At 36.5% G+C, this 17,615-nt stretch overlaps 1 protein-coding gene across 1 annotated transcript in view; it reads right to left on the reverse strand.

Annotated features, from left to right (window-relative positions):
• Positions 1-17,615, reverse strand: part of LOC128647193 (transmembrane channel-like protein 2-A) — a 306,013-nt gene that overhangs the window by 265,605 nt on the left and 22,793 nt on the right. The window contains exons 3-4 of the mRNA XM_053699975.1: positions 13,409-13,567; positions 1,661-1,751 (exon numbers count right to left, since the gene is read on the reverse strand). Of these exons, the coding sequence (XP_053555950.1) occupies positions 1,661-1,751; positions 13,409-13,567 (250 nt within the window). The remainder of the gene's footprint in view (positions 1-1,660; positions 1,752-13,408; positions 13,568-17,615) is intronic.

A 17,615-nucleotide genomic window follows, 5' to 3' on the forward strand; every position in this document is an offset into this window, starting at 1 on the left:
CACACCCCTGAGACAATCATAGGGATACTAAACCCACATTTTTTTTGTTTTATGATTCCGATAGAGCATGCAATTTTTAGAAACTTTCTAATTTGCTCCTATTATCAAATTTTCTTCCCTCTCTTGGTATCTTTATTTGAAAAAGCAGTAATGAAAGCTTAGAAGCTGGCCATTTTAGCTTCAGCACCTAGGTAGCGCTTGCTGAAAGGTGGCTAAATGTAGCCACCAATCAGCAAGCCCTATCCAGGATGCTGAACCAAAAATATCCCGGCTCCTAAGATTTCATTCCTTTTTTTTTAAATAAAGATACCAAGAGAACAATGAAAAATGAATAATAGGAGTACATTAGAAAATTGCTTAAAATTGCATGCTTTATCTGAATCATAAAAGAAAAAAATTGGTTTAGTATCCCTTTAATAACATTAACAAAATACTTTTACAAACTTTAAGAGGGACCTGCCCATGAGTTACCAATTGTTATGTACAGCGCCTTTACACGAGGTGTACTAGAAGAAATGTGGAATCATGATCTACATTCCATAGCAAATAACAGAGGGGGCAACATATACCAAAGAATTGACAAAGGAGAATGTTGGAAAGATGTGTGTTTAGGTTGTACTTGACATTCTAAAAGCTGTAAGAAAATCTCACACAATGAAGCAATACATGTTTTAGAATGGATACAGGGGATGAGAGTGTGAAGAAGTTATGAGAGAGGGGAGTAGGTCTTGGAAACAACAAAAAGGAAGTAGGAATGCTTGCTTTATACCCTAGTCAAAAAGGATGATCTTCCTGGAGTCATTCTGAAGAAATCCATAACTCCAGACTAGTCATCAGAAGCCATCATGAAGTATGCCCACAGGCTAATATAATTGAATGAGATGACTTTATAGTAATTCATTAACTGTTCATACATGTGAAGTAATCAGGAAGATAATCTTCTAATCAATGTGAACTCATTACCGAGAATTGTTTACTTTAGCTGATGACTTTACAAGCCTGAGGATGTCTGATAAATTGCAAATTACTTCAAAAGTAGTTTGATAATCATCAATTGACTCCAGGATGGTCTCTAAAGTAACCCTTTTTGTCTTGCCTATGTTTATTTAAAAAAAAATTGAATCAAAGGAGATATGGGAAGCAAAGAAAGGGTCTCACTAAGGGGCATAATTATCAAGCTCTATACGGAGCTTGATGCCCCGTGTTTCTGGCGAGCCTTCAGGCTCGCCAGAAACACAAGTTATGAAACAGTGGTCTAAAGTTGGCTGCTCCATAACCTGTTCACCTGCTCTAAAGCGGCGGGCAGAAATTGATTGACACCCCCTGCTAGGAGCCAATTGGCCGCAAATCTGCAGAGGGCGGTATTGCACCGGCAGTTCACAAGAACTGCTGGTGCAATGATAAATGCTGAGAGTGTTTGCTGTCGGCATTTATTGATGTGCAGTGGACATGATCTGCAATATCGGATCATGTCCGCTCACACAATGATAATTCGGCCCCTAAGTGTAGCAAAGGCAATCATAATGAAATGAAATGGAATAGACAGTAGTTTGGGAGGCCAAAATAACAGAGTTTAACATATCAAGGTGGGATATAATTAGTGAATTAGATTATCTACATAATTTACATAACAATATTTCCAGGATGTATTGGTACATACCTTGGCCATCATTACTTTATAAGCATATAGTTTTCTGCCTTTTCCTCTTCCCAGCGCCCCTTCATATTTTTCAACAAAATCTTGTGCTTCGCTGTTTAATTAAACAACAGGGTTTGAAAAATATGTTTTAAATGTTAAATCTTTTAACTATAAATTCTCATTACCAGATACAAAAGTGTAACCATGATATTGTTTAGCATAATCACAACAATGTACCCACTTATTTCTAGCAATATATGTCTAAAAATAATTAACAGTGAATTGATCTAAAACACAAAGAAGCAGTCATACCACAAGAAAAATAGTTGAAGAGCAATATCTAATTGTTAAAGCTGTTAGTCATCTAAGCAAAAAACAAAATCCTCAATAGGAGTAAACAATAAAAACAATACACAGCTCTCAAACAATATTGTTCAACAGAAATATAATCTATTTATTAAAACATATAGGCCTTGAATACATGTGTAGAGCAAAAATATTAGCACTATAGAGTGTTAACAGTGCTCAAGTTAGATTAATAACGCTCCTATTCTTGCACTCATATAATTTTTTAGCTCATATTATTTGCGAGAAAACTCCTCAGGCCCATTAACATTTGGAGGTTCGATAGCGCAACTGCTGAACTTTCTTTTCCCCATAGACTTCTATGGGGCATGCTACAAAAGCTTCTTCTGGCTTTTGCTTGCACACTAAACTGAAGATGCGCTAAAGCTGAAGGTGCATTAAAGGGACAGTCTAGTCTAAAATAAACTTTTATGATTCAGATAGGGCATGTAGTTTTAAACAACTTTCCAATTTACTTTTACCATCAATTTTGCTTTGTTCTCTTGGTATTCTTTAGTTGAAAGCTAAACCTAGGAGGTTTATATCCTTATTTCTTAGAACTTGAAGGCCGCCTCTTATATGAATGCATTTTGACAGACTTTCACCACTAGAGGATGTTAGTTCATGTGTGTCTTATAGATAACACTGTGCTAATGCACGTGGCGCTACCTAGGACCCAGCACTTATTGGCTAAAATGCAATTCTGTCAAAAGAACTGAAATAAGGGGGGGGGGGTTGCAGAGGCTTAGATAGAAGGTAATCAAAGGTAAAAAGTGTATTAATATAACTGTGTTGGTTATGCAAATTTAGGGAATGGGTAATAAAAGGATCTATCTTTTAAAGCAATAAAAATTCTGGTGTAGACTGTCCCTTTAAGAATTACTTTGAAAAAGTTTGTTCTTCATTTAGAAAAAAAAAAAATAATAATTTTAAGTATGTACACCTTTATATTTATGCTTTATATTTATGTGTGTGTATATGTATGTGTGTGTATATGTATATATATATATATATATATATATATATATATACTGTATGTGTGTATATATATATATATATATATATATATATACACTGTATATATATATATATATATATATATATATACTGTGTATATATATATATATATATGTATATATATATATATATATATATATATATATATATTATCCCACAAAAGTGAGTACACCCATCACATTTTTGTAAATATTTTATTATATCATTTCATCTGACAACACTGAAGAAATGACATTTTGCTACAATATAAAGTAGTGTGTGTTCAGCCTGGTGTAGACTGTCCCTTTAAGAATTACTTTGAAAAAGTTTGTTCTTCATTTAGAAAAAAAAAAAAAAAAAAATTTTAAGTATGTACACCTTTATATTTATGCTTTATATTTATGTGTGTGTATATGTGTATATATATATATATATATATATATATATATATATATATTGTATGTGTATATATATATATATATATATATATATATATATATATATATACACTGTATCATCCATTAAATCCAAAAGAACACGTAGAGGGGGCCAAAACAGATACCGTCGCAGACATAGAAAAAACAAAACGATACCCACAGAGGGTAAGGAGGAAACAAACACACAGATATCTGCAAAAGAAGTGATTAATTTGTCAGACTATAGCCTTAGTGGTGAGGAAGAGAGGGTATTGTCACGAGGACTTAGTTTCTCTCCATCCTGTCATTTTAATCTGTTTCAGACCATTCTAGATTTAAACAAATTTGTGAGATTGCTCACTCTCAAGAAACATTTCCTAAAAGATGAGTCTGAGTCAGAGTTATTTTCGGATGGGGAGAATAATGTTTCTGATAACCAACCAACAAATGAGACTGAGAGTAGTTTGACATTTCAAGACAAATGTTGTATACAGGACATGGAGGATATACAATTGTTAGATTCTGATGGCATTAGACATGGTCCATCTGTACAGGACATAAATATTTCCAGACTAAAAAATAAAAGTACCTTTTATCCAGTACAGACGAGGGGTAATTCGTTGGATATTTTTCAACAAACTATTGAAAACCAACTCATTAAACTTGACAGTGAGTTAAAAAATCCTCCCTCTACTATTACTGGTAGCACTAAACATTCTAACAAAAATTTCACTGTATCTGACAACAAAGCATTGAAACAATTAACTTCAAATAAAAATCTTGTATTTCGGGAGTCAGATAAAGGTGGAAACCTAGTTGTCTTAAATAGGCAAGATTATGTCTCGGAAGCCCTTCGGCAATTATCAGATCGTAATACATACTGTACTTTGGCCACCAAACCTACGGCAATATACAAGGGTTTACTGAGGGAGATAGTGAAATATGGCATGGACAATGGCATTATTTCAGCCAATATGTCGGAATATCTGATTCCTGATTGGCCGGTAACTGCCGTATTTCACTATTTCCCCAAAATACATAAAGATCCCCTTAATCCCCCAGGGCGTCCCATTGTAGCAGGGATAGGGTCCCTTAACGAACCACTATCAGAATTGGTGGACATGTATTTGCAACCTCTAGTTCTAGCACTACCTAGTTATATTCAAGACACTACATCCTTTATCAGACAAATACAAGAGATTTCATGGAAATCTAGTTACACTCTTATGTCCATGGACATTTCCTCATTATATACGTCAATACCTCATGATAAAGGTTTGGAGGCATTAGAGTTTTTTCTAAGATATAGATCAAATTATGATGAGGCTACGATATATTTTTTGTTGCAAGCTACGGAATACTTGTTGTCTCACAATTTTTTTCTTTTTGAAGGTCGTTTCTATCTCCAAAGATGTGGAATGGCCATGGGCGCCAAGTTTGCGCCGTCTTACGCCAACCTATTTTTAGGTTGGTGGGAGCTCTTCCACATCTTTGGAGATGGAAACCCTTTTAGACAACACATTATTTATTACGGTCGCTACATTGACGACTTGGTATTTATTTGGGATGGAGACAATGAGTCTATCAACTCCTTTCACCAATATGTGTCACGTAATAGGTTAAACCTCAATTTTACAATAGAATCCAGCGTAAATTCTTTAAATTTTTTGGATGTGACCATTAGACCAATTGGTGAAGCAATTCAGGTTGAATTATACCGTAAACCCACGTCGGGCAATAGTATCCTTAAATATGACTCTTGTCATCCATCACATCTTCTTGCCTCCATCCCCAAAAGCCAACTCATTCGGGCAAAACGGAACTGTACTGATCCAAATACCTATGAGGAACATGCTGCAGATACCGTGAAGCGATTAAAATCACGAGGCTATCCAAAAACAATTCTGACACAAGCAAAGATTGAAGTAGATAAGGTTCCTAGGTCAGAACTTCTCACTTACAAAAAAGACAGAAGGGATAAAAAGGAGAGCAATGAGAATCCCTTTTCCTCTGTACCAATTTTTGTAACACCATATAGTATGGAATATGGAAAAATTTGTAAAATAATCAAAAAGAGTCTACCAATCTTAGAGAGTGATGAAAAACTAAATCAAGTGCTAAAAGGTTGCAAATTCGTGTCACGTAAAGCAAAAACTTTGAGAAACATATTATCACCCTCCATGTTGCCCAGAGTTGTCAACGACACATGGTTACAAAAACGCAAGGGGTGTTATAAATGTAATGCCTCACGATGCAAGACGTGCTCTCACATTATTCAGGGCAATACCTGCAGATCTGAAGCACTAGGTAAAACAAGTGATATAAGATATTTTATAAATTGTAACAGTACACACGTGATTTACCTATTGACTTGTCAGGGATGTAATATTCAATATGTGGGACGTACCAAACGATCCCTGAAGGACAGGGTCATGGAACATCTAAGGTCCATAGAGGACCCTGAGTCAAAAACGCCCATTGCCAAACATTTCAGAAATTTTCATAATTCTGATAAATCACTTTTGAAAGTACAGGGCATAGACTTTATACCAAGACATCCCCGGGGTGGAGACAGGGAAAAGAAACTTGATGAAAGAGAAGTTTTTTGGATCCTTCATTTAAAAACCAGGGTACCTACGGGTTTGAATTCCAGAATGGATGTAAATATGTTTATTCAACGTTGATGGATCGCTCAAAATGTACTGTAATGAAAAAGTGTTTTCATATGTATAAGCATTACTTAATCAACGCTTTATAAATTTTCCCTTTTTTTCAATAAGGGTTACATACATTGTAGTGAGGATCAGGTCTTGATGTCCAATTTAATCATATACCTATATTCATACTTGGGTTTATTAAAATATATGCATTATTCAATTAATACTTTATTATTTTTGGCAATATGAAATAATAGCATAATGGTTTTATTAAATTGAGACACAATGAACTAAATTTATGTTGCAGTGTACACATACACACATACTTTTGTAGTGGGTGTCATACAGAGCGGCTATATAGATTAGGATTTTTTGTGTTTTTGACAGGAACTTAGGGGTTAATGAGATGTGTTTTAATTGATGTTATGTCATTGGACAGAAATCTGTATATTAAGAGCACTTTCACCACCTGTTCCCTATCAGTGAACAAGTGCCCCAGAGGCATGAAACGCGTATGATGTCACAGGAGGTGATGTTCCCCCTGTTCCAGTTCATATAATTGTTTTTACCAAGTTGCTGTATGAGGATTATGTTTTTATCTACTACTGAATAAAGACTGGCTTTTTACCTATCATATCCCTGGTGTGCCGAGGAGTTTCCTTGTTTTCTTATATATATATATATATATATATATATATATATATATATATATATATATATATTATCCCACAAAAGTGAGTACACCCATCACATTTTTGTAAATATTGTATTATATCTTTTCATGTGACAACACTGAAGGAATGACACTTTGCTACAATATAAAGTAGTGTGTGTTCAGCCTGTACAACAGTGTAAATTTGCTGTCCCCTCAAAAAAACTCAACTCTCAGCCATTAATGTCTAAACTGTTGGCAACAAAATTGAGTACACCCTTAAGTGAAAATATCCAAATTCAGACCAATTAGCCATTTTCCATCCCCGGTGTCATGTGACTCGTTAGTGTTACAAGGTCTTCATGTGTGAATGGGGAGAAGGTGTGTTACATTTGGTGTTATCGCTCTCACACTCTCTCATACTGGTCACTAGAAGTTCAACATGGCACCTCATGACAAAGAACTTTCTGAAGATCTGAAGAAAAGAATTGTTGCTCTACATAAAGATGGCCGAGGCTATAAGAAGAATGCCAAGACCCTGAAACTGAGCTGCAGCACAGTGGGCAAGACCATACAGCGGTTTCACAGGACAGGTTCCACTCAGAACAGGCCTTGCCATGGTGGACCAAATAAGTTGAGTGCACATGCTCAGTGTCATATCCAGAGGTTGTCTTTGGGAAATAGACATATGAGTGCTGCCAGCATTGCTACAGAGGTTGAAGGGGTGGGGGGTCAGCCTGTCAGTGCTCAGACCATATGCCGTACACTGCATCAAAATGGTCTGCATGACTGTTGTCCCAAAAGAAAGCCCACAAACAGTTTGCTGAAGACAAGCAGACTAAGGACATGGATTACTGGAACCATGTCCTGTGGTCCGATGAGACCAAGATAAACTTATTTGGTTCAGATGGTGTCAAGCGTGTGTGGCCTACAGTCAAGCATGGTGGTGGTAGCATCATGGTCTGGGCCTGCATGAGTGCTGCCGGCACTGGGGAGCTACAGTTCATTGAGGGAACCAGGAATGCCAACATGTACTGTGACATACTGAAGCAGAGCATTATCCCCTCCCTTCATAGACTGGGCCGCAGGGCAGTATTTCAACTTGATAACCACCCCAAACACACCTCCAAGATGACCACTGCCTTGCTAAAGAAGCTGAGGGCAAAGGTGATGGACTGGCCAAGCATGTCTCCAGACCTAAACCCTATTGAGCATCTGTGTGGCATACTCAAATGGAAGGTGGGGGAGCGCAAGATCTCTAACATCCACCAGCCCTGTGATGTCATCATGAAGGAGTGGAAGAGGACTCCAGTTGCAACCTGTGAAGTTCTGGTGAACTCCATGCCCAAAAGGGTTAAGGCAGTGCCGGAAAACAATGGTGGCCACACAAAATATTGACACTCTGGGCCCAATTTGGACATTTCCACTTAGGGGTGTACTCACTTTTGTTGCTAATGGTTTAGACATTAATGGCTGTGTGTTGAGTTTTTTTGAGGGGAAAGCAAACTTACGGCCAAAGGGGTGCATTAGCTATGCATGCTTTTTTTCCCCCGCACCTTTTAAATACCGCTGGTATTTAGAGTTCACAGAAGGGCTGCGTTAGGCTCCAAAAAAGGGAGCGTAGAGCATATTTACCGCCACTGCAACTCTAAATACCAGCCTTGCTTACGGACGCGGCCAGCTTCAAAAACGTGCTCGTGCACGATTCCCCCATAGAAAACAATGGGGCTGTTTGAGCTGAAAAAAAACCTAACACCTGCAAAAAAGCAGCGTTCAGCTCCTAACGCAGCCCCATTGTTTCCTATGGGGAAACCTTTCCTAAGTCTGCACCTAACACCCTAACATGTACCCCAAGTCTAAACACCCCTAACCTTACTCTTATTAACCCCTAATCTGCCGTCCTCACTATCACTGACCCCTGCATATTATTATTAACCCCTAATCTGCCGCTCCGTACACCGCCGCAACCTACGTTATCCCTATGTACCCCTAATCTGCTGCCCCTAACACCGCCGACCCCTATGTTATATTTATTAACCCCTAATCTGCCGCCCCCGCTATCGCTAACCCCTGCATATTATTATTAACCCCTAATCTGCCGCTCCGTACACCGCCGCAACCTACGTTATCCCTATGTACCCCTAATCTGCTGCCCCTAACACCGCCGACCCCTATATTACATTTATTAACCCCTAATCTGCCGCCCCCAACGTCGCCTCCACCTACCTACAATAATTAACCCCTAATCTGCCGACCAGATCTCACCGCTACTCTAATAAATGTATTAACCCCTAAGTCTAACCCTAACACTAACACCCCCCTAAGTTAAATATAATTTAAATCTAACAAAATAAATTAACTCTTATTAAATAAATTATTCCTATTTAAAGCTAAATACTTACCTGTAAAATAAACCCTAATATAGCTACAATATAAATTATAATTATATTGTAGCTATTTTAGGATTAATATTTATTTTACAGGCAACTTTGTAATTATTTTAACCAGGTACAATAGCTATTAAATAGTTAATAACTATTTAATAGTTACCTAGTTAAAATAATTACAAAATTACCTGTAAAATAAATCCTAACCTAAGTTACAATTAAACCTAACACTACACTATCAATAAATAAATTAAATAAAATACCTACAATTATCTACAATTAAACCTAACACTACACTATCAATAAATTAATTAAATACAATACCTACAAATAAATACAATGAAATAAACTAACTAAAGTACAAAAAATAAAAAAGAACTAAGTTACAAAAAATAAAAACATATTTACAAACATTAGAAAATATTACAACAATGTTAAACTAATTACACCTACTCTAAGCCCCCTAATAAAATAACAAAGACCCCCAAAATAAAAAAATGCCCTACCCTATTCTAAAATTAAAATAGAAAAGCTCTTTTACCTTACCAGCCCTGAAAAGGGCCCTTTGCGGGGCATGCCCCAAAGAATTCAGCTCTTTTGCCTGTAAAAAAAAACATACAATACCCCCCCCAACATTACAACCCACCACCCACATACCCCTAATCTAACCCAAACCCCCCTTAAATAAACCTAACACTAAGCCCCTGAAGATCTTCCTACCTTATCTTCACCACGCCGGGTTCACCGATCGATCCAGAAGAGCCTCCGATGTCTTGATCCAAGCCCAAGCGGGGGCTGAAGATGTCCATGATCCAGCTGAAGTCTTCATCCAAGCGGGAGCTGTAGAGGTCCATGATCGGGCTGAAGTCTTCTATCAAGCGGCATCTTCAATCTTCTTTCTTCCGGATCCATGTTCATCCCGCCGACGCGGAACATCCATCTTCACCGACAACTTCCCGACGAATGATGGTTCCGATCAGCCAATAGAATGCAAGCTCAATCTGATTGGCTGATCGGATCTGGATCAATCGGTGAACCCGGCATGGTGAAGACAAGGTAGGGAGATCTTCAGGGGCTTAGTGTTAGGTTTATTTAAGGGGGGTTTGGGTTAGATTAGGGGTATTTGGGTGGTGGGTTGTAATGTTGGGGGGGGTATTGTATGGTTTTTTTTTTTACAGGCAATAGAGCTGAATTCTTTGGGGCATGCCCCGCAAAGGGCCCTTTTCAGGGCTGGTAAGATAAAAGAGCTATTCTATTTTAATTTTATAATAGGGTAGGGCATTTTTTTATTTTGGGGGTCTTTGTTATTTTATTAGGGGGCTTAGAGTAGGTGTAATTAGTTTAAAATTGTTGTAATATTTTTCTAATGTTTGTAAATATTTTTTTATTTTTTGTAACTTAGTTCTTTTTTATTTTTGTACTTTAGTTAGTTTATTTAATTGTATTTATTTGTAGGTATTGTATTTAATTAATTTATTGATAGTGTAGTGTTAGGTTTAATTGTAGATAATTGTAGGTATTTTATTTAATTCATTTATTGATAGTGTAGTGTTAGGTTTAATTGTAACTTATGTTAGGATTTATTTTACAGGTAATGTTGTAATTATTTTAACTAGGTAGCTATTAAATAGTTATTAACTATTTAATAGCTATTGTACCTGGTTAAAATAAATACAAAGTTGCCTGTAAAATAAATATTAATCCTAAAATAGCTACAATATAATTATTATTTATATTGTAGCTATATTAGGGTTTATTTTACAGGTAAGTATTTAGCTTTAAATAGGAATAATTTATTTAATAAGAGTTCATATATTTCGTTAGATAAAAATTATATTTAACTTAGGGGGGTGTTAGGGTTAGGGTTAGAATTAGCTTTAGGGGTTAAAAAATGTATTAGAGTAGCTGTGAGCTCCGGTCGGCAGATTAGGGGTTAATGCTTGAAGTTAGGTGTCGGCGATGTTAGGGAGGGCAGATTAGGGGTTAATACTATTTATTATAGGGTTATTGAGGCTGGAGTGTGGCGGATTAGGGGTTAATACATTTATTACAGTAGCGGTCCGGTCCGGTCGGCAGATTAGGGGTTAATAAGTGTAGGTAGGTGGCGGCGACGCTGGGGGACAGCAGAATAGGGGTTAATAAATATAATATAGGGGTCGGCGGTATTAGGGGCAGCAGATTAGGGGTACATAGGGATAAAGTAGGTGGTGGCGGTGTACGGAGCGGCAGATTAGGGGTTAAAATAATTTAATAGAGTGGAGGCGATGTGGGGGACCTCGGTTTAGGGATACATAGGTAGTTTATGGGTGTTAGTGTACTTTAGAGCACAGTAGTTAAGAGCTTTATAAACCGGCGTTAGCCCAGAAAGCTCATAACTACTGACTTTTTTCTGCGGCTGGAGTTTTGTCGTTAGATTTCTAACGCTCACTTCAGCCAAGACTCTAAATACCAGCGTTAGAAAGATCCCATTGAAAAGATAACCCAAACCCCCCTTAAATAAACATAACACTAAGCCCCTGAAGATCTTCCTACCTTATCTTCACCACACCGGGTTCACCGATCGATCCAGAAGAGCCTCCAATGTCTTGATCCAAGCCCAAGCGGGGGCTGAAGATGTCCATAATCCGGCTGAAGTCTTCATCCAAGCGGGAGCTGAAGAGGTCCAGGTAGGTAGTTTAATTTATTTATTGATAGTGTAGTGTTAGGTTTAATTGTAGGTAATTGTAGGTATTTTATTTAATTTATTTATTTATTGATAGTGTAGTGTTAGGTTTAATTGTAACTTAGGTTAGGATTTATTTTACAGGTAATTTTGTAATTATTTTAACTAGGTTACTATTAAATAGTTATTAACTATTTCATAGCTATTGTACCTGGTTAAAATAAATACAAAGTTGCCTGTAAAATAAATATTAATCCTATATTAGGGTTTATTTTACAGGTAAGTATTTAGCTTTAAATAGGAATAATTTATTTAATAAGAGTTAATTTATTTCGTTAGATAAAAATTATATTTAACTTAGGGGGGTGTTAGGGTTAGGGTTAGAATTAGCTTTAGGGGTTGAAAAATGTATTAGAGTAGCGGTGAGCTCCGGTCGGCAGATTAGAGGTTAATGCTTGAAGTTAGGTGTCGGCGATATTAGGGAGGGCAGATTAGGGGTTAATACTATTTATTATAGGGTTATTGAGGTGGGAGTGAGGCGAATTAGGGGTTAATACATTTATTATAGTAGCGGTGCGGTCCGGTCGGCAGATTAGGGGTTAATAAGTGTAGGTAGGTGGCAGCGACGTTGGGGGCGGCAGATTAGGGGTTAATAAATATTATGTAGGTGTCAGCGGTATTAGGGGCAGCAGATTAGGGGTACATAGGGATAACGTAGGTGGCGGCGGTGTACGGAGCAGCAGATTAGGGGTTAAAAAATTTTTATAGAGTGGCGGCGATGTGGGGGGGCCTCAGTTTAGGGGTACATAGGTAGTTAATGGGTGTTAGTGTACTTTAGAGCACAGTAGTTAAGAGCTTTATAAACCGGCGTTAGCCCAGAAAGCTCTTAACTACTGACTTTTTTCTGCGGCTGGAGTTTTGTCGTTAGATTTCTAATGCTCACTTCAGCCAAGACTCTAAATACCGGCGTTAGAAGATCCCATTGAAAAGATAGGATACGCAATTGACGTAAGTGGATCTGCAGTATGGAAAAGTCGCGGCTGCAAAGTGAGCGTTAGACCCTTTCCTGACTGACTCCAAATACCAGCGGGCGGTAAAAACCAGCGTTAGGAGCCTCTAACGCTGGTTTTGACGGCTACCGCCAAACTCTAAATCTAGGCCTAAATCTAGGCCTTACACTGTTATACAGGCTGTACACTCACTGCTTTATATTGTAGCAAAGTGTAATTTCTTTAGTGTTGTCATATGAAAACATATAATAAAATATTTACAAAAATGTGAGGGGTGTACTCACTTTCGTGGGATAATATATATATATATATATATATATATATATATATATATATATATATATATATATATATTTATATATAATTTTTATTTTTTTGATCATGCATTCTCAAATTCCCAAAGTCTTTTTTTTATGCTGGGGGATGCGACCCTGAGAGCAAGAAAGTTTTACTTGCGACTTGTAAAACGTGTGCAACTGGGCGCACAATGGTAAAAAAGTTGAGTGCAAATAAAGCACTCGCGAGAACACAAATTTGTGTTCCACACATAATCTAGCCCATAGAGTATTACACAAGAAAGCTCCATCTGTTGTAAAACTTTAAAGTAGAGTTTTAGTTTGTTCAGTTAATGTTTTCATGGTTACTTGATAAGATGGAGTTTCTTCTTCATTCTCCATGGTTTGTTTCTAATAGTAGAAATGAGTTTTTTCTTTTCTTCTACTTGTTCCATTATTCTTGCTCTCTCCCCCTCTGAAAGACTTTCATCTGAACTTGATGAAGATGATGATGATGATGAAGAAGAGCTGACAAAAAAAAAAAAAAAACAGAGACTGACATACACAAAAACATACAAAGAACAATTGGGATAATAATTAAAAAACAAAGATTAATTCATTTAAAAAAATAATTTAAACATAATACTTGTTAAGGATATTAATAATATATACTGGCCTAGATTACGAGTAGCGTAAATGTGATAACGAGATCACAGTGCTCTTTACGCTCAAATCTATATTACAAGTGGCAATTTACGTTCTCCATATTTTTGCAATCGAATCGTGACTAAGAGTTTGTCTGAAGGAAACAGCACACACCCCACTGCAGAGTAAGCTTCTACACTGTTAACCCCTAAACCGCCACACTTCCCTCCTACCTAATATTACTGCAAAAAAATAAAAACTTAACAATACAAAAATAAACAAAATAATATTACTGCTAAAAACAAAAACTCAACAGAAACAAAAAATAAAAAACCTACCATTACAAAAATTAATAAATTACCAAAAAAAGTTATGTCTATTCTAAACCCCCCAAAAAAAACCTAAAATAAAAAAAACTATTCTTACACTAAACTACAAAATGCCCTAAAGTGAACCAGCTCTTTTTCTTGAAACAAAACTACCAACTTCTAACATTAACCCCCCCCAAAAAAAAATAATATAAATAAATCTACTCTTAATGTGAAAAGGGCATCTGGCTGGGCATTAAGGGCATTTAGCTCTTTTGCTGCCCAGAGAAAAAAAAAATCCCTAATCTAAAAAAAAATGGTCTTCAATCATCTTCAAAACGGAGGTTCTCTTCATGTGGTCACAAGCCCTATATACTGATTTTCATGTTTGTTTGTTTTTTTAACAGTGTCATTCTAGTGGCTGATTTGAATTTGAACATGAAAATCAGCCAATAGGAATGCAACGGTACTCTGATATAAAAATGGGTACCTCACATTTAAAATTCAGTGTGCGGCTGGTGATGGCAAGAGAACCTCTGTGTTAAAGAACTGAAGATGGATGCCACCAGAATGAAGATAAGAAGATGGACCACCACTGGAATGAAGAAGGATCACGGCCGGGATTAAGATGGAGAATCGCCATCATCTTTGGTAAATACAATCTTGGGGATTATTGTTAGGTTTTTTTTTTGTGTGTTTGTTTTTCTCTGGGCAGCAAAAGAGCTAAATGCCCAGCCTAGGTTTTTTTTTCATAGTTTGTAATGTAAAGGTTTATTTTCAATGTTATGTAGGGGTTAATAGTGTAGTGGGTTACTTTGTGATCTTAAGGTGTGTCAGTTTAGGCGGTAATAGTGTAGTGGGTTACTTTGCGATGTGGGGGTGTGGCAGTTTAGGGGTTAAAAGTGTAGTAGCTACTTTGGGATGTGTGGGGCTGGTGTTTTAGGGGTTAATAGTGTAGTGGGTTACTTTGCAATGTGGGGGACTGAAGGTTTAGGGGTTAATAGTGTAGTGGGGAATTTGCGGTGGGCTATGTGGTGGTTTAGGGGTTATTAGAGTAGGGGTCTTATGGAGTTTGACATTAGCGAACGAGTAGGTTTTTAAGTTTCTGTTCCACTTTTTTTCTCCATTGACTTCTACGCAGGGGTCAAGTCCTACAAAAAAAAAAGTGTGGGAACTCACTAAGACCAACCCCCCTAACAATTAATATTAAACGCACACACACATACACTGTATGTATATGTATATAATCTATGCACTCTGGAAAATGAAAGCAAATTAAAACCAATTAAGGGCTAAATGTTTTCCTTTGGGCCTGAGGATTGACACCCATGGTTACATTTTTACATGGCAGGGGTAAAAATGGTATTTGTAATTTCGGATTAAACTGATACTGAATACTGAGAAGAAAGACACACACTTTTAAGAACACACGAAGGGGCATTTGTATATAGATGATGTTGAATAATCCAAATAGGTAAGAGCATTAGTAAAATTTTAGATGTTACTCCCTGGCTCTCAGGAGGTGTAAGGCTCTGTAATGTAAGCATCTGATATAATGATCTGGATAAGGTTTGTGCGTGGGTGCGAGCGTGCATTCATTCTGCAGTAAACAAAGAATATAATGTGATTTGAAGTAAAATTATGGTCATTAGGAGTAATTTTCTTTTACCATTAATACATATACCAAGTAAATGTGAAGCAAGTAACACTGTCAGAGCAAGCAGGAGACATGAGGGCAAAGTAACATTGAAAGCAGAACAGGTCACATTTCACATAATGAGCTAACGCTGGAACATAAAACTCTTAACTAAAGTGCTAAAAATTACACTAACACCCATAAACTACCTATTAGCCCCTAAACTGAGCCCCCCCCCCCCACATCGCAAACACTAAAATAAAACATTTTAACCCCTAATCTGCCAACCGGACATCACCGCCACCTACATTATACCTATGAACCCCTGATCTGCTGCTCCTAACATCGCCGACACCTACATTATATTTATTAACCCCTAATCTGCCCCCCCCAACGTCGCCGCTACTATAATAAAGTTATTAACCCCTAAACCTAAATCTAACCCTAACCCTAACACCCCCTAAAATTAAATATAATTTAAATAAATCTAAATAAAATTACTATAATTAAATAAATGAATCCTATTAAAAACTAAATACTTACCTATAAAATAAACCCTAATATAGCTACAATATAACTAATAGTTACATTGTAGCTATTTTAAGATTTATATTTATTTTACAGGCAACTTTGTATTTATTTTAATTAGGTACAATAGCTATTAAATAGTTAATAACTATTTAATAGCTACCTAGTTAAAATAATTACAAAATTACCTGTAAAATAAATCCTAACCTAAGTTACAAATACACCTAACACTACACTATCAATAAATGAATTAAATAAATTAACTACAATTATCTAAAATAAAATACAATTAAATAAACTAAACTATATTACAAAAAAAACAAACACTAAATTGCAAAAAATAAAAAAATATTACAAGAAGTTTAATCTAATTACACCTAATCTAAGCCCCCCAATAAAATAAAAAGCCCCCCAAAATAATAAAATTCCCTATCCTAAACAAAACTGTTACATAAAACTCACAACTAAAGTGTTACAAAGTACACTAAAGACACATAAACTATCTATTAACCCCTGAACTGAGGCCCTCCCACATCACAAACACTATTATAAACTTATTAACCCCAAATCTGCCGCTCCCGACATCGCCACCACTAAGAAAATTTATTAACACCTATTTTGAAAGGTCCCTAACATTGTCGCCACTATACTAAAGTTATTAACCCCTAAACCACCGCCCTCTGGCATTGCAAACACTATTTAAATATTATTAACCCCTAATATGCCGTCTGCCCACATCGCCCCCACTATACTAAAGATATTAACCCCTAATTCCATCGCCACTATAATAAACTTATTAAGCCCTAAACCGAAATCCCCCACAATGAAATATATTAAATAAACCTATTAACCCCTAAACCGAAAGCCTCCCACATCACAATATACTAAATTAAACTAGTAACCCCTAAACCTAACGCACTCCTAACTTTATATTAAAATTACAATTTTACTATCTTAAATTGAATTAAAAATTACCTGTCAAATTAAAAAAAAATAAGTTTAAACTAACAATTAAACTAATATTATAACTATTAAACTAAAATTAAACTAACTACCAATTAAATAAACTATATTAAGCATTAAAAAATTCCTAACACTACTGTAAAAATTACAAACTATGGCCTAGATTTAGAGTTGGGCGGTAGCCGTCAAAACCAGCGTTAGAGGCTCCTAACGCTGGTTTTTACCGCCCTCTGGTATTTGGAGCCAGTCATTAAAGGGTCTAACGCTCACTTTCCAGCCGTGACTTTTCCATACCGCAGATCCCCTTACGTCAATTGTGTATCCTATCTTTTCAATGGGATCTTTCTAACGCTGGTATTTAGAGTCGTGGCTGAAGTGAGCGTTAGAAATCTAACGACAAAACTCCAGACGCAGAAAAAAACAGTAGTTAAGAGCTTTCTGGGCTAACGCCGGTTTATAAAGCTCTTAACTACTGTGCTCTAAAGTACACTAACAC

This window comes from Bombina bombina, chromosome 2 (assembly GCF_027579735.1).
Source record: "Bombina bombina isolate aBomBom1 chromosome 2, aBomBom1.pri, whole genome shotgun sequence".
In the NCBI taxonomy this organism is placed as follows: domain Eukaryota; kingdom Metazoa; phylum Chordata; class Amphibia; order Anura; family Bombinatoridae; genus Bombina; species Bombina bombina.